Genomic DNA, 23,690 nt, shown 5'->3' with positions numbered 1-23,690 from the left:
TTTTTATGTTATAGCTATAACAAGAAAGTATGGCTTTGAAAATCAATACAGCAGTATCTACCTATATATATAAAAGGCTAATATGCAGAGTGTCCCCTCAGGAGTTTGACTGGGAGACCAGGAGTTCGATCGCTTGCCAAGATGGGCGCTGACCACCAGGGGGCGGTGCGGAATGAAGGAAAGCCCCAGCTGGCAGCCAGAAGGCCCTGATCGCCAGCCAGGCCTAGGGACACTACCCGTGCCCGAATTTTGTGCATCAGGCCTCTAGTATCTATATATAAAAAAAGCCAGTGACCAGAACTCCATAATGACCAGAACGACCCGTCACTATGACACCCACTGTGGCCAGTGAACCAGCCCAATCGGGGTGGGGCCAGCCGGCCAACCTCCCACGGCCTCTCTGCTGCCCCTCTGGATGGCCCTGTCCCTGATCAGCCTCTCCAACCCGATCGAGGGTGGGGCAGCCAGCCAACCGCCCCCCCCATGGCCCTTCCCCATGACTGGCCACGCTCCTTATTGCCCCCCCAATAGGGGGCAGGGCCGGCTGACCAACCTCCTGCAGCCCCTCCCCCCCAGCCCTGCCCCCAATGGGCCCCTACCACCCAGTCGGCCCACAGCTCCTCCCCCCAGCCGCCCTGCTCCTGCCCACTGCCTGCAACCCCTCCTCATGGCTGGCCCCACCCCCGATCAGCCCCCACCACCCTGATCGGCCCGTGGCCCCTCCTCTGAACCAGCTCTGCCCCTGACCGCCTCCCGCACCATACCAATTGGGGGTGGGGCTGACCGACCAACCTCCCACAGTCCCTCCCCCAGACACTGACCCCCGATGGGCCCCCCTACCCTATTCAGGGTAGGGGCCCGCTGGCCAATCGCCTGTGGCCCCTCCCCCCAGCTGACTCGGTCCTGATTGGGCCCGGATCGGGGCAGCCAGCTGGCCAACCTCCTGCCATCTTCTCCTCCAGACAGGTCTGGCTCTGATCCGCTAATTGGGGCCAGGCCAGCCGGACCCTACCCATGCACAAATTCGTGCACTGGGCCTCTAGTATATACATATTTAGCATCTGGTAGCTGAATAATAGACTGTATGACAGAGGATGATTTTCCATGCTTCCTTTTTGTGTTTTGTAATGACTTATAGAGCCATCTGGGATCAGCAGATTTTAACTCCCTGAAGGCTGGAAAATATTTATTTGGCTTTATAATTCCCAACTATGTCTGGTCCCATGTCTGGTACTCAAGCATTTATTGAATAAATAGGTGAATACGTGGCCAAGGACCACTTCTGATTTAGCTGTTTTTGTCATTCCCTTTTGACTTCTATTAATAATTTATTGTGACCTTAACTTTCTTTGGTGGAGCTTCTTAGTAAATATTTGACATGGGTATTATGTCATTTTCTAGATAAGGAAATAGGTTAGGTAACTCACCCAGTGTCTCACGGCTAGTAAGTAGTAGATTCTGAAGGTCGGCTGCTTTCTGGTATATCAAAAGTAGAAATAGTGTAAGAGGCATAGGAGTGACGTTATACTTTCTGAGTCTCTTTTTCTCTATCTTTCCCTCCTTAATAATAATAATAATAATATAAAACTGTAATCCTAGCCACTCATGCAGAAATGCTTCTCTTTCTCTTATGACACAACAGCCCTTGGAACCTGAAATAATCAGCAATGTTTCCTCAACCTTTGCTTCCACTGAGCAGTATTCCTCTTGCTCACTCTATCTAGGTAGACAGTGGTCAGTGGTTCTAGAGTATTCTTCATCTGAGTCATTAATTGTCGTTTTATGATAGTTGTATGTCTCACATTTCCAGATTGTTTGCAAAAATCTCTGAAGCACTTAAAAAATTGTGATAAAATATACATAACATAAAATTACTGTTTTAACTATTTTTGGGTATACAGTTTAGTGGCATTAAGTAGATTCACATTGCTGTGCAACCATCACCACCATCCGTCTCCAGAACTTTTTCATCTTCCTGCTCAGTTCTTTCAGATTGTTGGCAAAATTTACTTTCTTGAAACTATAGGATTGAGGCCCCCATTTTCTTGCTGGCTCTTGGCCAGGGATTACTTCCAGCCCTAGCAGCTGCCAGTAGTTCCTAGTCACACAGCCTTCTCCATAGGCCCTCTCATAACATAGCAGCTTAGTTCGTTAAAGCCAGCAGTGGTGGGTTTCTGACTCAAGGAGAGCCTGGACTCTGTTTTTAAACCTTCTAGCTGATTAAGTCATGCCCACAAGAATAGTCTCCCTTTTCAGCACCTCAAAATCAATGGACTGGGGGCCTTAATTGCATCTGCAAAAATTCCTTCACTTCTGCCATATAACATAAACTAATCATGGGGAGGCATGCCATGTTCTTTTGGTTAAAAGCAACTCAAGGGGAAGTGATTATACAGCATGTGAATATGGAGGCGCACCCTAGAGTCTGTTTACTATAGCTTCCTTTTTTATCCTTTTCACAGGGTTTTTTATCAGCAATTGGGTACCCTTTCCCCAAAATGATTTTTAATCATGGAAAGAAAAAGAAGACTTGGGATTATCTTGAATTTGAAGAAGAAGAAGACAAACAATTAGCAGACTCTCTGGCTTCCCTGGCATATCTAGTATTTGTACAGGGCATCAGCATTGATCAGCTGCCAATGGTCTTAAGGTAGGAGGTTGGTTTATTCATGTATTCTAAAGGGAATATCATCATTTATCTAATGTCCAATATATGTTTATTAGTGTACTAATATATTTTAAATGAAGTAGAAACAAAAGCTCTCTTTATTTTAAGTAATACTGTCTATAATCTGTTAAAGCCAGTAGTCAAGTAGTGAAAAGGGGGTGGGGGTGGTGTTGAAATAGACATAAGGGACTGACAGGGACAAGAGTGAGTAAGTGTTAAATTGGGCTTGGTTTTGAAGCTGTTGGGACCACCCTGGACTATAAGGGAGGGAACTAGCCAGTTACCCCTGGGTGAGTCTAAATCAGCATCATCTTTTCACTGGATTACTGATGTAATCCTGAGTGGGTGTTTATCAGTACCCTAAAGAAAACCCTACAGTGGCTTCTTACTGCTCTAAGAATAAGGTCTACTAGTAAATGCCTTCACATGAGACAAGCTTCTGCATGATCTCCTGCTTGATTGTTTTGATTCATCCCCCAGCAACTTCTTGTTTACTACGCTCCAGTAACAGACCTTCTGGTTTATTGTTTGTATGTGTCATGAACCTTCCTGCTGTAGGGCCTTTGTGTATGCTTAGGACCATTTTTATCCTTAAATGTCACTTTCTGAGGAAAGCCTTCTTTTACCACCCTATTTAGGTTGAATCTTCCTATTATAATTAAGTTGACCTCCTTCTTTTCCCATAAATTTAATCAAAATTATTTTTTTAAAAAATATATTATCTATCCTTCCTATGTAATAAAAGAGAAACATGCAAATTAACCATCCCTCCACTATGATCAAGCCACACCCACAAGCCACACTCACAAGCCAGTCAGGAGTGAGTATGCAAATTAACCCAGCTAAGATGGTGGCAGCCACCGAGCTGGAGTGAGCAGGAGGCTTGGGTTGCCCCCGGCTATGGAGGAAGCCTGCCCTGGCCGGCCCTGGGCTACGCTCAAGGCTACAAAGTTTCAATTATAGAAGATAAATAAATCCCAGAAAAAAAGGAGAGGCTGGGAGCTTGGGTCGCTGGGCGGCGTGGCCAGCCTGAAAACGGCCATCAGCCTCTCACCCAGGCTGGCCAGGCACCCCAGCAGGACTCTCCCAGCCTGAAGGGGCTGTGGGCAGCCTGAAAACGGCCCTCAGCCCCTCACCCAGGCTGGCCAGGTACCCCAGTGGGGACCACCACTTTGAAGGGAGTGTGGCCAGCCTGAAAACGGCCATCAGCCCCTCACCCAGGCTGGCCAGGCACCCCAGCGGGACCCCCATCCTGATCCGGGACACCCTTTAGGGTAAACCAGCGGGCCCCCACCGTGCACCAGGCCTCTATCCTATTTAATAAAAGGGTAATATGCAAATTGACCCTAATAGCAGAGCGACTGGGAATCACTGGTCACTATGACACACACTTGACCACCAGGGGGCAGACGCTTAATGCAGGAGCTGCCCCCTGGTGGTCAGTGCACTCCCACAGGGGGAGCTCTGCTCAGCCACAAGCCAGGCTGCCAGCTGCCAGCACAGTGGTAGTGGCGGGAGCCTCTCCTGCCTCCTCAGCAGCGCTAAGGATGTCCGAGTGCAGCTTAGGCCTGCTCCCTGCTGGCAAGTGGACATCCCCCGAGGGCTCCTGGGCTGCCAGAGGGATGTCTGACTGCCAGCTTAGGCCTGATCCCCCGGGGAGCGGGCCTAAGCCAGCAGGTGGACATCCCCAGAGGGGTCCCAGACTGCAAGAGGGCACAGGCCGGGCTGAGGGACCCCCCCCACACACAAGTGTACAAATTTTTGTGCACTGGGCTTCTAATATATATATAAAAGGCTGTGTCCATCCATCTGACCAGTAGCCATGACTGGCACTGACCACCAGGGGGCAGACTCTCAACGCAGGAGCTGCCATGATGCACACTGGCCATTTTAAAAAAATGGCACCATGGACCTGGCGCCAACAAACCAACATTCAGCTTTCCCCAAGTGGGACACAGACCCCAGCACCACCCCGTGTGATATTCCACTGAATCGCAGCCAACGCTGCCAGGACCCCATGGTGCAAAATGCGGCCCCCAGCCCAACCCAGAAATGGTCGCTGTGGGCACTGGATAATGACATCACATAGCAACACCCACTTCCTCTCCCTAGCAACTAGCCTCCTTGGAGTTTCTTCAGCCCAGGAACCCGACTTGCTTTAAAATCAGGTGCAAACATTTTACAGTTTAACCAAATGTTTTGTGAAGCGTTTTCACGTGTCTCATCTCATTTGATCCTCACAGAAGTACTGGAGTAGGTCAATAGGAGACTCGGTGGAATCCTATTTTCGTTTCATTAGCTGGAAAATGGAGATTTAGAAAGTTTAGAAACTTGACCCGACTGAAAAGCAGTAAGAAATGGTGGAACTTGAAAACGACTAGGTTTTCTCACTGCGCAGAATATAGTCAAACACTGCTACAGATAAATATTTTACCCTTTGCCCTGACGGGTTTGGCTCAGTGGATAGAGCGTCGGCCTGCGGACCGAAGGGTCCCAGGTTCAAATCCAGTCAAGGGCATGTACCTTGGTTGCGGGCATATCCCCAGTTGGGGGCGTGCAGGAGGCAGCTGATCGATGTTCCTCTCTCATTGATGTTTCTAATTCTCTATCCCTCTCCCTTCCTTGCTGTAAAAAAAAAATCAATAATTAATATATATATATATTTTAATATTTTACCCTTTGTTCTCCCTGTGTGATCTACAATAATAATCGTGTTAATATTTACTGCTGTGTTGCTAACAATTACCTGAAAGAGAAGTTGGGGTGCTTCATTGGGCTTGAAAAGTTTAGCTAAATCAGAAAGCAGGTCTGATTAAGCAAGTTTATTCTGTATCTATAAAAAGTTAAGTTGATTCGCGCATGCGCGATACATATAAAGCTCTCACTGGCACCAATCGCACGTGTGTGTTTCGATCTGTCATTGTAGATCGTGAATTTGGTTGACACGTCTATTACAGAGAAAGGGTGAATAGTGATATTAAAATATTTCTTCTAATTAATTTCCTTTCAATGTGCACAAATCCGTGCACCGGGACACTAGCTTTATAATATACCTTTTGGACATTAAACTCCATAATAAGGATTATATATATGCCTTACATGCCTTGGGTGTATTCCTTTGTGTACATTTATATATTTATGTATGGCTATACCCCAGATTTATTTGTATGTAAATATTACAATAACGGCTACCACTTGCATGTTCACCATGTATTAAACATGGTGCTAACAGCTTTATATACGTTACCTAATCTGTATAGTAACACAATGAAATAGAGCATTATTCATTTTATAGATGAAAATAACAGGCTTAATTAAACATGCTAAGATACTACCCAATACCATAGAGGGAAAGGTAGAATTCAAACAGTTCTGTCTGACCCCAGAGCCTATACTCTCAATCACACTGTACCACCAAAATGGCTTATGTATGTGTATTAATTTGCTAGGGCTACCATAACAAAGTACCACAAACTGGATATCTTAAAATAACAGACATTTATTTCACAGTTCTGGGGGCTAGAAGTTGAAGGTCAAGAGCAGAATTGGTTTCTTCTGGGGGTTTTGAGGGAGAATCTGTCCCACGCCTCTCACATAGCTTTTATGGTTTGCTGGCGATCTTTGATGTTCCTTGGCTTTAGATAGATGCATTACTCCCTTGCCTTTGTGTTCATATGGCACTCTCCCTGTATTCATGTCCCTCCACATTTCCCTTTTTTGTAAGGACACCAGTCATATTGGATTAGGACTCACACTAATGACCTCACTTTAATTTGATTTCCCTCCAGAGTAGGGAGTCCTGCTCTGCCCTTGCCCATTCCTACCCCAAATTTTTTTTTAAAACCCTTATCTCTAAATAGCAGTATATATGTAAAATTTCTAAAAAACACATGCACATTCATGTGTGTATTCTTTTTTCTTCCCTATTTTAGCCCATCGTACCTTTTGCAATTTAATATGGGGCATATTGAAGTCTTCCTGCAAAGGTAAGATCATATGCATGGCATCTCAAAATTAAGTAGTGGTACTAAAATAGTCCTTGTCAAGATCAGGGGAGACTACCTTCTCTTTGCCAAACTTTAATTAATTGGTTATTTTATAAAACAATGAAGCAGATATGCACAACAGAGACAGAAATGAGTCAAAAAAGTTTTAAAGAAAATCTCTTTCATTTTAAACCCAGGATAATATAAAAATATTGTCATAAAAGGGGATTTCCAATCTTCTGCTTCTGAAGTTTCTTCCCTTATTTCAAAAGTTGGCTAATTAAAACACCTTTATTCTACTGTAGCCTTCTCTATCTAAGGAGGAATAGTCAATAAAAGCAGTTAATCCATGGTTTTGCTTCATGGATACAATCTGAACTGCATCAAAAGGAAGGAGGTGTCTTGAGTCCACCTGTTAAAACTTAGATTATTGACAGTGATATCATTCAACAACTTTTTTTCATTTGAGATGCTAAGAAGCAAGACTTTCTCTTTAAAAAATTATGAAGTAACAGGCATTTAAGAATTTCGCAAAACTCTATGCTTTGTTTTCTTTTCCTATAACAAGTTTAAATTATCTCTTGAGATCAGTCAGGGCCTTTCAGTACTATCCTCCTGGAATAGTAGTGACAGTTTATCAATCCCGTCTCTTCCCAGAAGGGAAATTTGTAACATGGCAAATAACCAAAGCCTCGACCTATAAGGCAGGACTTTCCAAGGGTCTCCTGGCACAAGTGGTTATTAACTCTAAATCTATGTCTTAAAAGATTTTACGTTCTTTTCACTTAGTTTCTGTTATATTCATACAATGAGAATACAGGGTGCCCCCCCCCCCAAAAGGTATATACTCTTTGAGTAATTATAAAAGCAGTGTTTATTAAAATACATTCAATTTTCAAAATGTAATAGAGTCACATTAAATTTGGGGGGGGACACCCTGTATGTATGAACTTAAGATTTGAATCTTAAGATTTCCAAACTGTTTAGTCATTAAGCCAAAAACATAACTTCTAACTCCTTGCAGGGTTCGAATAAGAACTGAGAGCCTGAGATAATTAAGTCTTTAAATTTCAATTTTTGGTTTATTTTTCCTAAAATGAAGAATCATTCTAAAGAAATGTAGAAAATCATGTCAGTAAATTTTAATATTCTCTTCCAGAACAGAAGAGTCTGTTTTCTCCAAAGGACTGGTAAGATTTGTTTGCACCCATCATAATTTAATTACATAGTCATGCCAACAAATAGAGCTGTTGACTTTACTATATGTGTATGTATGCATATATTTTAATATAGGATCTGTTGGAGAATAGTTTGTTGAGAATGGAAGACAATAGTCTACTTCACCAGTACTTAGAAATCAAGAGTTTTCTTACTGTTCCTCAGGTAAGTGAAATGTGGATTCTAATCTTAAAAATAACCCCTTCCCTATTCTAAATTTAATTAAAGGTCTTTTCAGATTCCTCTCCCACCTTCTTTCCAATATCCTTTGAAAACTTTAGTGCCATGCTGTCCAATAGAACTTTCTGTTATGATGAAAGTGTTCTATTATCTGTGTGGTACAGTATGAAAGCCACTAGCCTCATTGAACACTTGAAATGTTGCTAGTATGACTAAGGAACTGAATTTTAATGTAATTTAAATTAATTTAAATTTAAATGACTTCTGTGTGGCTAGTGGCTACCATAGTTGACAGCATTAGTATCTAGTGGAAAAACATACTTTCTTCGTGAACACTTTGTTTTTTTAGGGACCTTGGAAAGTGAAGCTCCTTTACTTTTATAATAACTGAGGTCCTCAAGACTTCAAGGCATACATTGACTGCTTACTAGAAAGACGTTTTATTTTCCCTCCTGTGATAAATTTTGCCTAGTACTGTTTGTTATCATAACAAGTAGGTCCTTAGATATTGATGTAGAGACTTGTTCTTCCACTATTTAAAAAGCAAACCATGGCTTTTGTTAGTATATTAAGCCTAAAAATTTTTAATAATGGATTATATTTCTGCATGTTTGATATCATTTTTTGGCTACTCAACTCGTAATTGAAAATTAGCATTCGCTTCTAAATTTACAACTTTGCAACACCACACTCAATTTCACTTAACCAAATGGAGTATAGTTAGTTTCCTATAGATATAACAATAGGATGATAGGCTTGGGGGGAAATTTACTTCATTTTTAAATCTCCTACTCTCACTTTTCTGAATTTTTAGTATCTACCATTGATGATATAGTTGTTTCTTTGCTGTCAATGTAATCTATTCACATATGAATTAATTTTTATTTTTTTATTTTCAGGGCCTAGTCAAAGTAATGACGCTTTGCCCTGATGAGACATTGGTATGTAAATGTTTTAGGACTAAATAATGAGTTACAATAAGCAATTTTAATAAACAATTTAATCTTTATTCAGCTTATGTAACAATATTATTTCTTCCATTTTAGAGGAAAAAGGGTTTAGCTATGCTTCAGCTGTATATTAACAAGTTGGATTCTCAAGGCAAATATACATTATTTAGGTATGTATCAAGAATGGTTAATTGTGAAGTGTATGGTTGATTAAAAGTCAGATTAATGCCATTTAATCCAGGCTATAGTATTTTAGTATTTTTTAAATGTAATTCAACTCTACTTGGAAGCCACCTATCTATATATATAAAAGGCTAAGGGACCGGCCAACCAGCCAGTAGGTATGACACGCACTGACGACCAGGGGCAGACGCTCAATGCAGGAGCTGCTGAGCGACAGCAACTTTGCAGAGTGCCCTCTTGCACTCTGGGACCCCTTGGGGGATGTCGGACTGCCAGTTTCATCCTGATCCCTGCAGGCCAGGCTGAGGGACCACAGGAGGTTGGCTCCAGGGCATGTCTGGCCCGTCTTGCCCAGTCCTGCCCCACCAGCCACCTTCTAATTAATTTCCTTTCAATGTGCATGAATCCGTGCACTGGGCCTCTAGTATTATAATAATTCTCTTATCTGTGATGGATAGAGAAGGGTTTAATTAAAAATTATGGATACATATACTAGTATATGTACATACATATATATTACATGAATAATAATATATTTTATTCAGTTAATTAAATTACTCTAAAATTAAAAAGGACTTAAAATATTAAACAAATTGATAAAGCTCCTGCATGTGTCAATAATTTCCATTATTCACAGTTGAAATTAATGGCTCAGGAGTCATTGACAGGCTATTCATTTTAAGTTAATAGTAGAGCTTATTAATAGTGTTATTTGAGGGTAAAAGTAACCATCTGAGTTAAAGAAGAACCAACTTTGCCCTGGCTGGTGTGGCTCAGTTGGTTGGAGCATCATCACATGCACCAAAAGGTGGCGGGTTCGATCCCCAGTCAGACTGTGTATGGGAGGCAGCTAATCGATGTATCTCTCAGCGATGTTTCCCTCTCTCTCTCTTAAAAAAAAAAAAAAGAAAAAGAAAAAGGAAAAAGAGTCAACTTTCTGTAGAAGGCCAAATAGTAAATATAAGCTTTATGGGCCAGTCTCTATTTTAACTGCTCAATTTTGTCTTTGTATCGAGGGTAGGTATGTTCTAATAAAACGGACAGCACGTTGAATTTGGCCTGCAGATCTTATTTTGTTAACACCTATGTAATAAAAATTAGTTAAGTTGAAAATAGATTTGGGCATTGATAAAGTGCTAAGAAGTCTTCTTTGGAATTGGCCAGAACTAACATTCTTAAGTCTATCTTTTCTTCATTTCTATTGATAGAGTCAGAGAAGGTTTATGAAATCTCTTTATGCATAGGTCATACCTGTATTCCTACCAAGAAACCCCCCTTTTTCCTTAAGCTAGTCAGATTGAATTATTTTCTTTGCAACTAATTAGTCTAACCAGAGTAGTGTGTACTTTCACAGGGAATAATTGGGGAGATTTTAGGTGATCATACTAGTTCCCATTCTTGCCGTATTAAATCATTGCAACTAAATGCATAAAAAGATTCAAATTTGATTTGATAGAAATTTCTTGTTGGAAAGATCCAGTTCAAATAGAATTTGCTAGTCAGAGAAATAACTATTATAGGTGAGTTTGTAATTGGTTAATCATCTTGCCAATTGTCTTCGATGGTTTTTGTATTCTTAGAAATAATACATGGCCCATTTGAATTTGTAAAACTTGTGTCATCATTATAATGCAATCCAGGATAATTTCAAATGCATTGTAATTTTGTTTTCAAGGTGCTTATTGAATACAAGTAATCACTCAGGTGTGGAGGCCTTCATTATTCAGAATATCAAAAATCAAATTGACATGTCATTAAAGGTAAGAGCATAGCTAAGGTATCAATTATCAATTTATTTTCTTTTGTAGGATGTATTTTTTGTGTGGAATACATTAATATGGATTTCATCCTATGGATTTTTTTCTCTTTCTAGTATTAGGGTATATATTTTTTCTAATTTCTACCATTTCTTTTTTTTCTTTTAATATTTATTGTTGAAAGTATTACATAGGTCCTCCTTTTCCCCCCATTAACCTCTTCCAGCCCGCTCCCGTCCTCTCCCTCCCCACAACTCCAGGCTCCCCACCCTATTGTCTGTGTCCATGGGTTATATATATAAGCATACAAGTTCTTTGGTTGATCTCTTCCCACCCACCCTCCCCTGCCTTCCCTCTGAGGATCAACAGTCTATTTCTTTTTTTTTTTTTAAACCTTAATTTTGAAGTTTCCTTGATTATAGATTTAAATTGTGTTCTTTGTGCTAATAACATGATTCCTTTTTGTTTTGCCGTACACTTCGGAAATAGTAATGGAAACTGAATTCTCATCTGTTTGTGGACACTCAGTGATTCCATATAAATAAAAGAGAAAAAGAATGCACCAGTGTTCACAAACTGGCAGAGTTTGTTCCAGATGTCTGGAAATAGTAAATGACAGAATGGAAATTAAAGTTAAAAAGTATATATTTTAAATGTGTAATAGTTTATTTTTGCAGTATCAAGGTATTAGAAAGCACATTTATCAAGCTGCTAAAGCCTTTTTCAGTTTTTCTTTTGCTTTACAGAGAACACATAACAACAAATGGTTTACAGGACCACAGCTAATTTCCCTTCTAGATTTGGTACTCTTTCTCCCAGAGGGTGCTGAAACAGATCTACTGCAAAACTCAGATAGGTGAGGTGATGACTACTAAGGTTCACATAGTAAATTGAGAAGTAATAAGCCATATCTTCCTATGATTTTATGTTATCTATGGTTAATTCATAAAAGCACATAAAGATTTTTATATTTAAGTAATTAGGTATTATGTAAAACCAAATTAAAAACTCTTTTTTTCCACTTTTTATTTATTCAAATTTGTTTAATAAACTTAATACAACTTTTAAAAATAAAGGTCATGCATCCTTGCTAAAAAAACGAAACAGCCCTTCTTTCCAGAAGTGTAACCAACAGTATAATTTTGTGCCTTCAACGTACCCAGCATTCCAGTACAGCTAATAGACATTTACAACTACAAAGCATATGTGTACAACTTATACAAAGCGTATGTGTGTAGGTTTTATTGTTTTGTTTTCTAGGACATCATGTTTTTCATATAGAACATGTAATGTCACTTTCATTATACTCACATGGATATAGAGAAATGGTTATAAATGGAACCTTAAAATTCAGGAAGCAACAGGTGATACTCTCAGATATTAAGGTTAATAAGGCTTCCTTGGGGGGGAAAAAGATTAGTATTTTTCACAGCTATATTTTTTGAACTTGGAGAACAAGAGTAATGAGCTATTACAACTCCAAAAACTATGATGAAGGGAATACATAGTTATACACAGATTTTCAAGCGTGCAAAGTTTGGCACCCCGAGCTCCTGCATTGTTCAAGGGTAAATTGTGCTTTCAATGACAAGCATAATTATAAGAATATAGCCAGAGTTTTAGCTTACTTTTTCATTGAAATTGCTGTTGATTTTATAAAACTGTACTGTAACACATATTTTTAATTAACAGGATAATGGCTTCATTAAACTTACTGAGGTATTTGGTTATCAAAGATAATGAAAATGACAATCAAGTAAGTGAATTTTTTGAAAAAGAAACTGTGAGTATATTAACAATATATAAGAAGTGTTTCAGATTTCATGTCAATATCCACTTAAGCCAATATTTCATCTCTTACCCAGCCACAGAGGCTGGAGGAAGTGCCAACAATTATTCTGAAACCTGAAGTTCATTCCCAAGAGCCCTTACCACCCCACATCCAGCTTCCCTTTCCTTTTCTATTGTACCTTTCCTCTTTTGCTGCAAGCACTGCTTAGACCTGGTAGGCAGATAAGTTGGAAGCCCTAAGCCAACTAACCTTGAGCTCAACATATATTTATTTGGGTATCTTGTTCAGTTGCCTCTACCTATAAGTCATGATTTTAGTCTGAGCTGTATAAAATAAAACCATCTGATAATTTGATGTCCCCTCATTAGACTTGACAAAATAAAGCATTTTTAGCATTAAAATCTGTTAACAGCACCTTTTGGATAATGTGTAGGAAGTTGTATTCATTTTTAATAGTGTATCATTAGAGGTATTCAAGAAATAAACTATTTGAGGGAGATTTGTCACACACTAAAGTTGTATTTGCTTTTTATCTTCTCTCTTTCTACCTACTCTATTCTAATAGCTGGTTTCCCTGTGTGTCATGTCTATTAACTTTAGCTACCTGAATCATATGTGTTCTTAATCTGTTTCTTCTTTTAGGAAGTAATTAAAGAAATGAAAATCATTGACTTATATTTATACTAAAGGCCCGATGCACGAAATTCATTCAAGAATAGGCCTTCCTTCCCCCGGCTGCCAGCACCGGCTTCCCTCTGGCACCTGGGACCTGGGCTTCCCTTGCAGAGGGTGGCCCCTCTCACCCGCCGCAGCCCGCTGGTTGGTGGCCTGGGCCTCCCTCTTTGGGGTGATCGTGGAGCCCCCCGATTGGTCGCCCTGCCGGCCAGTGGCCTGGGCCTCCCTCTGTGGGGCGAACATAGGGCAATGGTTGGGCCCCCGACCAATCGCATCACACCTGCCTTGGCTGGCCTGGGGCCAGTGGGTGTCATAGCGTGGTTGTCCGGAAGGTCGTTTGGTCTAATTAGCATATTTTGATTTTATTAATGTAGATAAGATGCCAAAGAGTTTTTTAGTTTCTTTTTTAATTTAAATAAATGATCATTTAAAATGACAGTTTATGGGAAAAGTAGCATTTTGCTTCTCTTTTGATTAAATCTAGTCGATTCAGTGATTTGACCTCCTATTCATCATCCCTTGTCAGCACAAAATACAGGGTGTCTCCCCAAAAAATGTATACACATTTTAAATAATTATTCATTCCAATGGGTTAAATCTGAAAAGAAAGAAATATCAACTGAGCTACCAGCTGTAAAGTGTGTATACATTTTTGGGGACACCCTATAGTTATTTGCACTCATTGACTAATGCTTACTCTGTACTGGGGGGTGATTTTTTCTATTTTACCATTGTAACGTTTTTCAAACATACAGCCAAGTTGAAAGGATGTTACAGTGATCACTGATTTATCTACTTATTTACTCTATTTTTATCATGTATCCATCCGTTTCTTAAATATTTTTATATATTTCAAGGTAAACTGCAAACATTAGCATAATTTCCCCTAAATATTTCAGCATGTATTTCATTAAGTAGAGTAAAATATCTGCCTATAGTTTTTCTTTGAGTTAAAATTTACATAAAATCAAATGCACAGATTTTACTTGTATATTCACCAGTTTTAACAAATAGATCTATATTATCCAAATCCTTAACAAAGATAAAACATTGCTATCATCACATGAAGTTCCCTGTTTCCCTTCCCAGTTAATTCTGACCTCATTACTCCACAGTCCTCCCTCCCCCCTGCCAGTGGCAACACTGTCCCGACCAGGTGCTGCGTATCATTTACCTTTACAATGCTATAAGCATTCTTTATTTTTCACTTTTCATAGGTAATGTAGGCACAGAAAGGTTAAGTTGCATAAGGACACACCTAGTGGCCAGAACCTTTGAATCACAACTAACTGCTAAAGGAGCTTCTTCTGGAAGTAGAAAATTTAACAAGTAAAATTCAGCCTTGGTGGAGGCCCTTCTTTAGGAAGGTACCCTTAGGGTGGAGTATAAGTTTTTACTTTTCCATAATCCAGAAAGGCCATACCTACAGATGATCTGCTTTGCCTGATTGGAAGACAAAAAATCCTCTTGAATAAGAGTTGACAGATTATAACACGTGGAGCACAGGGGCAGCATATGGGCCTCTGCCTAGACAGGGAAGGCAGCAGTTTAGCACTGTGCAATGTCATGCCTCACTTTTATTTGGCTTGAACATATATGGTAAAGAAAAGGGTATAACCAGCTTATAAGATTGTTTTCTTACTTAATGGTTTTTAAATTTTTTTCTTAGGGGTCAAATATTCCCAAGTATTTCCATGCAAGTTACCATAAGAATTATCATACCAAGGAAATTAGCAAAAAAAACCCAGTCCATGATGGAAACCTGACATCTTTCAGGCAGTGTAAGAGGCTGTTCACTATGGAAGCATTTCTTCCAGTCCAATAGGTCATGTGTGTAAATGAGAGGTAAATCTGTTTGTTGTGGTTAATTAAAAACTGACAGCTTCTGAGTTTTTAGAAATTTTGATTAAAGGGGAAACAAGATATTCTAGTGATTCTGAATTGTGGGTAGTTCTATTCAGAAGGACTCCTACCAGAACCTATTTTTGAGCAATGAAGTGTGCTGAGAAGGTAACTAGTCAGATGAAAAGCTGAAAAGCAATTCAAAAAGGTGTATAGAAAAATAAGAACAGAATCATTCAATACAAAACGTGATTCATAATTGAATGATAATCCATTTCTTTTCCTGCTATTTTGGGTCACTGTCAACTGACTTATTCTTTTAATAATAAGAATAAGTCATTCCCCTCCGCATCCTACTATTTCATGCCTATTTATCTCTCTGCATAAATGATAGGCACCTTCTCCTACACTTTGAACCTTGAACCTCCATCTCTGCTGGTAAAATCAACTTAGCTTTTATACCTAATGTTCTCTCTTATTTGGTAGGTGTCTTTAAATATGAGTTAGTTGTTTGTTTTTGTCTTTTTATTTTTATTTAATCTCACCCAAGGAGTGGGGATATTTTTCCCATTGATTTTTTAGAGAGAGAAGAAGAGAGGAGGGGGAGAGAGAGAAACATTGATGTGAGAGACACACATCCATTGGTTGCCTCCCACTCGTGCCCTGACTGGGGCCAGGGATTGACCCTGCAACCAGGAATCAAACCGGAGACCCTTCAGTGTACAGGCTGATATTGTAACCATTGAGAAAACTGGCCAGGTCTGGATTTGTTGTTTTGAATTACAATAATATTCTAATACATAGCCTATAATAATTATATCTCTTACCTTTGTATTTTCTACTCATATCCTTTCCAATCCTCCTGCTTACACCCATTCTTTTCTTAAGTTGTGATTGTAATATGCAGAAAGAAAACAAAGTCAAGGGAGGCAATATAAGTTTGTAAAGGCCACAGGTATCAGGAATTTTTAAAAATTCAATTAGGCACTGTGTGCATATATGCTTATTTAGGAAAACTAAATATCTGGCATATATGCATATAATCTATGTAACCAATATTTTGGATTCTCATTTAAATTGTTTCTTTCTCCAAGATTAAAGCATGCCCTTTTTGTGTCATTTGCAGAACCAAATTACTTAAGGTGATAAATGTTACTTGATATTACAAGTGTTAGAAGTTCTACAATAGTACTTCATAAATAACAAGTCACATACAAATTAGGAGAAAGGGGGAAACTGGGTCTCATGCATTTCCGTCTTTCCTCCTTTGCAAGGTCCTATTTGTTCTGGCAATAAATTTCATTGTGGTGTAGAACTGCCTGGTCTTCCTTTTGTAAGATAGGCTGCAGTGAATTTTGGAATATATAGTTAAGCTTTATAACTGAAAAGATTTCAGAACTATTTCATCAGTGAGACTACTTGGTATAAAATTAAAAGCAAGTATTTGTGAACAGTTCAAATTGTTATCCTTATAACTTTAAAATATTAAGTTATTTTTTTCTAGACATTTGATAAAAGAAATTTTAAAATTATTTTCTTTGTAGTTTTTTAAAAGATCTAGTACCCTTAATGTTAAAGAGAAAATATTCTTTTTTCCATAGCTTCTTCCCTCCTACATACTTCTAAAAATATTACTGTTGTTCATCATGTGAAAGATTGTGGAATTATGCTGAACAAAATTGGCAATTTAGCCTAATTTTGGCACATGATTTTATTACCTTGTTTTAAGTGTTATGGTTATGGGCTATGTATTAAATTACTGCAATTAAAAACAACTAAGGTCTTGATAAAGATTGATTTGCACTGTCCAATATAGTAGACAGTAGCCACATATGACTAGATTTTAAATTAATTTTTTAAATTTTAATTAAAAATTTAGTTCCTTATTGGCATTGGACCATTCTAGATCATTGTTTCTCAGCATATGTTCCTAATCAAAATTACCTGGGTATTTTTTAATGTATATATATGCAAATTCCTGAGTTCAGCCCAAATCTTATCAATCAAAGCCTGTGATAAAGCACAGAAATCTGCAATTTTAACTTAGTGAAGTTTGAGAACCTCTATATATTATGAATTATGAATAAAATCTATTTTATGAGATAGTTGTATATGATAAAAGAATATTATAAACTTTTAACTGAATGATAATGAAATGCTATATGTTAAAACTTGTGCGATATGGCTAAGAGTGGTACTTAGAAAAAAGTTTCCAGCTTTAATGCTTATTTTAGAAATGAATATAAAGTTATTAATGAATTTCTGGCAAGATTTCAAAAATTCACAAAGACACAGTATGTTAATTAAAAAGAGTATAATTATTAATAAAGCACAGATTGAAAAATAGTATAAAAATTACATGAAAACATATCAGTAAATTTGAAAACTTCAGTGAAATGAAATACCTTAGAAAATATAATTTAAAACTGCCACAAACAGTCTAAGAGAATCACAAGGTCAGATAATTTTACCATAATTTCAAGAAACAGATACTCAAATTTTATATAAAATGTTGCAAAGGCTAGAAAAAGAATAGTTGTTCTGAGTCTATTTAGAAAGATATGATTTTAATACCTAAACAGACAAGAATAGTATGTACTAACAACAAAAAGATTGATAAACATAAAAATTTCAATGAAATACTATTTCATACCCATCAGAATGGCAAATGTTAAAAAGGTAGATACCATAGATAAGGATATGGAACAGTGATGAAGCAAATAGATATAATCACTTTTGGAGAGTAATTTGACATTATCCAATAAAGTTGAAGAATGACAACTCTCACTCAACAACTTCTCGTATAGGTATGTAACTTAGAGCAATGTTCTTCAAACTTCTGATCATAACCAAACATATTGAGTCATTAAATCAGTTTAATTGGTCAGACCAGCAATTTTTACAAAATGGAATACAGTATAATTGAAAACATCAGGTTGCTTATTCAGATTTTTAATAAAGGTTATGGGTATTGAAACCAATTTTGTGGCCAGTTACAAAGAACAATGTGAGAAAGTGGAGGGGAAATGACAAATTGGTTAGGACTAAGATTAAGATGTTCAGTGTATTGCTTACCAACATCTCTTATGTGTTTAATGGTCAGCTCGACTGTTACCAGAGAAGAGCTAACATTGTACATTTAATTTTTTAGTAATGTAATATATAGTTAGTTGTGGAGCTAAATGCGCCCAGTGTCTGTAAAATTGTTAAGTTTTACAATCAAATTATTTCAGTAATCTATTTTCAGAATGAATTTTATTGAGATACCTTTTATCTCAAATTCATGGCAATTGCAAAACTCTCATCCAGCATGTATAAAATTGCACTCAAATATTTTTATTAGAAGAAAAATAGTAAGGAATAAAAAATACAGAACCATGTTTCAGATGAACTGTTGATCTCGAATTGTAAATAGTGACAATATTCAGAAATATCCTATATAGTAAAGAGGTAACACGCATAATTTTTTTATTTTTCAGTTACAATTGACGCACAAATTATATTAGTTTCAGGTGTATTAGACATTATATAACTTACTAAGTTATCACCCCAATAAATCTGGTACCCATCTGACACCATAGTTATTACACTACTAGAGGCCCGGAGCACGAATTCGTGCATGGGTGGGGTCCCTTGACCTGGTCAGTGATCGGGACCCATCCGGGCCAGGCCGGCCATGGGGAGGGACAATGGGAGGTGGCCCAGCCAGCCCCCCCTCCATCGGGCTGATCAGGAGTGCCGGCCAGCCAGGGGGAGGGGCCACAGGAGGTTGGCTGTGGGAGTGCACTGACTACCAATGATCAGCTCCTGCATTGAGTGGTCTGCCCCCTGGTGGTCAGTGGTTGTCATAGCAACAGGTTGTAACGGTCCCTTAGGCTTTTATATATATATACTAGAGGCCCGGTGCACAAAAATTTGTGCACTCGTGGGGGGGAGTCCCTCAGCCCAGCCTTTGCCCTCTCGCAGTCTGGGACCTCTTGGGGGATGACCACCTGCTGACTTAGGCCCTCTTCCCAGGGGATTGGGCCTAAGCTGGCAATCAGACATCCCGCTGGCAGCCTGGAAGCCCTCGGGGGATGTCCACTTGCCAGCGGGGAGCAGGCCTAAGCTGCAGTCGGACATCCTTAGCGCTGCTGAGGAGGCGGGAGAGGCTCCCACCACCACCGCTGTACTGGCAGCCGTCAGCCTGGCTTGTGGCTGAGCAGAGCTCCCCGTGTGGGAGTGCACTGACCACCAGGGGGCAGCTCCTGCATTGAGTGTCTGCCCCTTGGTGGTCAGTGTGTGTCATAGTGACCAGTCATTCCCAGTCGTTCTGCTGTTAGGGTCAGTTTGCATATTACCCTATTATTATATAGGATAGAGGCCTGGTGCATGGGTGGGGGCCGGCTGGTTTGCCCTGAAGGGTGTCCCGGATCAGGGTGGGGGTCCCACTGGGGTGCCTGGTCAGCCTTGGTAAGGGGCTGATGGCTGTTTGCAGGCTGGTCAAGCCCTCCCCAGTGGGGACCCTCATCCCATGGAGGTTTGGCCAGCCTGGGTGAGGAGCTGATGGCTGTTTTCAGGCTGGCCACACCCCCCGGCGACAGAAGCTCCCAGCCTCTCCGTTTTTTCTTTTTCTTTTTTTATTCTGAGATTTATTTACCTTCTATAATTGAAACTTTGTAGCCTTGAGTGGAGCTCAGAGCTGGCCAGGGCAGGCGGGAAGCTTGGCTTCCTCCATCGCCAGGGGCAACCCAAGCCTCCTGCTCGCTCCAACTCTGTGGCCATGGCCAGCTGAAAGTAGGTATCTGGGGTTTATTTATCTTCTATAATTGAAACTTTGTTGCCTTGAGTGGAGCTCAGAGCCAGCCGCGGCAGGCGGGAAGCTTGGCTTCCTCCATCACTGGAGCAACCAAGCCTCCTGCTCGCTCCAGCTCCGTGGCTGCCTGCCGCCATCTTTGTTGGGTTAATTTGCATATAGTCGCTCTGATTGGCTGGTGGGCATGGCTTAAGGTGTAGCAAAGGTATGGTCCATTTGCATGTTTGTCTTTTATTAGATTAGATAGGTTATTGATTTTATCCCCTGTTCAGTACTTTATATCCCCATGACTATTTTGTAACTACCAATCTATACTTTTAAAAAAATATATTTTTATTGATTTTGAGAGAGACCGGGAGAAGGGAGAAGGATAGAGAAATAGACACATCAATGAGGAGAAACCAAGATGGCGGCATAGGTTAACGCTGGAGATTGCTGCCTCGAACAACCAATCAAAAATACAACTAAAAGATGGAACGGACATCATCCAGAACCACAGGAAGGCTAGCTGAGTGGAAATTCTACAACTAGGAGGAAAGAGAATATCATACCCAGACTCAGAGGAGGCGCAGTGCTGAAGTGAAATACTAAGGTGCGGAGTGTGAGCGGAGCGGGCTGGCGGTGGAGAGCACGGTTGTTGTTTTCAATTGGGAGGGAGTTTCAGACTATGAGCTCCAGATCCGGGCGAGTCTTTAGGGACCCAGACTCAAACGGGAGAAGCGGGACTGTCTGGCTTCGGTCGGAACTCAAGGCAGCTTTCTCTCTGAGCTTTGCAGCGGTTGCTGGGACTCTGTGAGGCAGAGCCCCTAGGGACAGCACTGAGAGCAGCCATAACTGCTCGCTCCGCCCGCCCTGTAGATCCCCCAGGGACCTGCCCCGCCCAAGCCCTGCGCAGAGCCATTTGCTGGATAGCCTCAGGCAAACGCTAGATTAGCACCGCCCTAGAGATCCAGCACAGAAGCTCTCCCACTGCAGACACAGCAGACTCTCATAGCCAGTTAGCCTGGAGGTCAAATCACCCCCCGATATTGCCGACAACAATCAAGGCATAACTACAACAAGACTGCGCACAAAGACCACTAGGGGGTGCACCAAGAAAAGATAAAAAAATGCGGAGACAAAGAAACAGGACGCAAATGTCAGAAATGGAAGATATAGAGCTCAAAACCACACTTTTAAGGTCTCTCAAGAACTGTCTAGAAGCTGCCGATAAACTTAGTAAGGCCCCCGAAAAGACTGGTGAGACCGCCGATAAATGTAGTGAGATCCTCAAGAAATCTAATGAGACCCTCGATGTTATGATAAAGAATCAACTAGAAATTAAGCATACACTGACTGAAATAAAGAATATTATACAGACTCCCAACAGCAGACCAGAGGAGCGCAAGAATCAAGTCAAAGATTCGAAATGCGAAGAAGCAAAAAACACCCAACTGGAAAAGCAAAACGAAAAAAGAATCCGAAAATACGAAGATAGTGTAAGGAGCCTCTGGGACAGCTTCAAGCATACCAACATCAGAATTATAGGGGTGCCAGAAGATGAGAGAGAGCAAGATATTGAAAACCTGTTTGAAGAAATAATGACAGAAAACTTCCCCTACCTGGTGAAAGAAATAGACTTACAGGTCCAGGAAGCACAGAGAACCCCAAACAAAAGGAATCCAAAGAGGACCACACCAAGACACATCATAATTAAAATGCCAAGAGCAAAAGACAAAGAGAGAATCTTAAAAGCAGCAAGAGAAAGAAACTCAGTTACCTACAAGGGAATACCCATACGACTGTCAGCTGATTTCTCAACAGAAACTTTGCAGGCCAGAAGGGAATGGCAAGAAATATTCAAAGTGATGAATACCAAGAACCTACAACCAACATTACTTTATCCAGCAAAGCTGTCATTCAGAACTGAAGGTCAGATAAAGAGCTTCACAGATAAGGAAAAGCTAAAGGAGTTCATCACCACCAAACCAGTATTATATGAAATGCTGAAAGGTATCCTTTAAGAAGAGGAAGAAGAGGAAAAAGGTAAAGATACAAATTATGAACAACAAACATGCATCTATCAACAAGTGAATCTAAGAATTAAGTGAACAAATAATCTGGTGATCATAATAGAATCAGGGACATAGAAAGGGAATGAACTGACTATTCTTGGGGGGGAAAGGGGTGTGGGAGATGCGGGAAGAGACTGGACAAAAATCGTGCACCTATGGATGAGGACAGTGGGTGGGGAGTGAGGGCGGAGGGTGGGGCGGGAACTGGGAGTAGGGGAGTTATGGGGGGAAAAAAGAGGAACAAATGTAATAATCTGAACAATAAAGATTTAATTAAAAAAAAAAAAGAAACATCAATGAGAGAGAAACATCATTAATTGGCTGCCTCCTCCATGCCCCCTGTTGGGGATCGAGCCTGCAACCTAGTCATGTGCCCTGATTGGGAATTGAACCGGAGACCTCTTGGTTCATAGGTTGATGCTCAACCACTGAGCCACACTGGCTGGGCCCAATTTGTACTTCTTAATCCCTCTTTAACCTATCTCCCTAACCCCCATCCCATCTTAAAGAAGACCTTTAACATTTCTTCTAATACTAGTTTTGTGATGATGAGCTCCTTTAGCTTTTTCTTGTCTGGGAAACTCTTTATCTGTCCTTTGATTCTAAATGATAGCTTTGCTGGGTAGAATCATCTTAATTGTAGATCCTTGCTTTTCATCACTTTGAATATTTCTTGCCAATCCCTTTTGGCCTGCAGAGTTTCCGTTGAGAAATCAGCTGACCATCATATGGAGGCTCTCTTGTAGATAACTAACTGCTTTTCTCTTGATGCTTTTAAGATTCTCTATCTTTAACCTTTGTCTATTTTAATTATGATGTGCCTTGGTGTGGGCCTCTTTGAATCTTATTTAAGATTCTGTGTTCCCAGTACTTGTTATCTGTTTCCTTCACCAGGTTAGTGATGTTTTCCATCATTATTTTTTCACATAGGTTTTCAGTTCCTTAAACTATTCTTTTAGCACCCCCGTAATGCAAATGTTGGTACACTTGAAGTTGTCCCAGAGGCTCCTGACATGATCCTCATTTGGGGGGATTTTTTTTTCCTGTTCTGATTGGGTGTTTTCTGCTTTCTTGTCTTCCAAATCTCTGATTTGCTACTCTTCTTCAGATACTCTACTTTTTGTTTCCTGTAATGTATTCTTCGTTTCAGTTAATGTATGCTTTGTTTCTGACTGGTTCTTTATGTTTACTAGTTTCATTTTTATGTTTCCTATCTCTTTGTTGATATTCTCACTAAGATCATCTATTCTTCCTGTAAGTTCATTGAGCATTCTTATACAGCATTTGGAACTCCGCCTCTGGAGGTTGCTTTTCTCCATTCTGTTTAGTTCTTTCTCTGGAGTTTTATTCTGTTCTTTCATTTAGGAAATGTTTCTTTGTCTCCTCATTTTGACAGCCTCCCTGTGTTGGTTTCTATGTATTAGATAGAGTTGCTGTATCTCTAGGGCTTGGTAGAGTGGCTTATATAGTATTGTCCTGTAGGGTCCAGTGGCACAGGGTCCCTGATTACCCAAGTTGGACACTCCAGGAGCACCCCTTCCCATATGGACTGTGTACACCCTTTTGTTATAGTTGAGCCTTGTTTGCTGT

The 23,690-nt window shown here is 40.0% G+C and overlaps 1 protein-coding gene across 4 annotated transcripts in view; it reads left to right on the top strand.

Annotated features, from left to right (window-relative positions):
- GLMN (glomulin, FKBP associated protein) overlaps window positions 1–23,690 on the top strand; it is a 45,217-nt gene that overhangs the window by 17,505 nt on the left and 4,022 nt on the right. For 2 of the 4 annotated variants that reach the window (XM_036349400.1, XM_036349401.1), the window contains exons 8-16: window positions 2,463–2,650; window positions 6,601–6,654; window positions 7,814–7,844; window positions 7,948–8,037; window positions 8,952–8,993; window positions 9,099–9,172; window positions 10,861–10,945; window positions 11,689–11,798; window positions 12,635–12,698. In XM_036349400.1, coding sequence (XP_036205293.1) covers window positions 2,463–2,650; window positions 6,601–6,654; window positions 7,814–7,844; window positions 7,948–8,037; window positions 8,952–8,993; window positions 9,099–9,172; window positions 10,861–10,945; window positions 11,689–11,798; window positions 12,635–12,698 — 738 coding nt within the window. Of the gene's footprint in view, window positions 1–2,462; window positions 2,651–6,600; window positions 6,655–7,813; window positions 7,845–7,947; window positions 8,038–8,951; window positions 8,994–9,098; window positions 9,173–10,860; window positions 10,946–11,688; window positions 11,799–12,634; window positions 12,699–15,078; window positions 15,255–23,690 lie in introns of all 4 variants that reach the window. The other 2 variants (XM_036349403.1, XM_036349402.1) reach the window with 2 other exon arrangements.

This window comes from Myotis myotis, unplaced genomic scaffold (genome assembly GCF_014108235.1).
Source record: "Myotis myotis isolate mMyoMyo1 unplaced genomic scaffold, mMyoMyo1.p scaffold_m19_p_2, whole genome shotgun sequence".
Classification (NCBI taxonomy): Eukaryota; Metazoa; Chordata; class Mammalia; order Chiroptera; family Vespertilionidae; genus Myotis; species Myotis myotis.
This window is presented reverse-complemented; position numbering and strand designations above follow the sequence as displayed.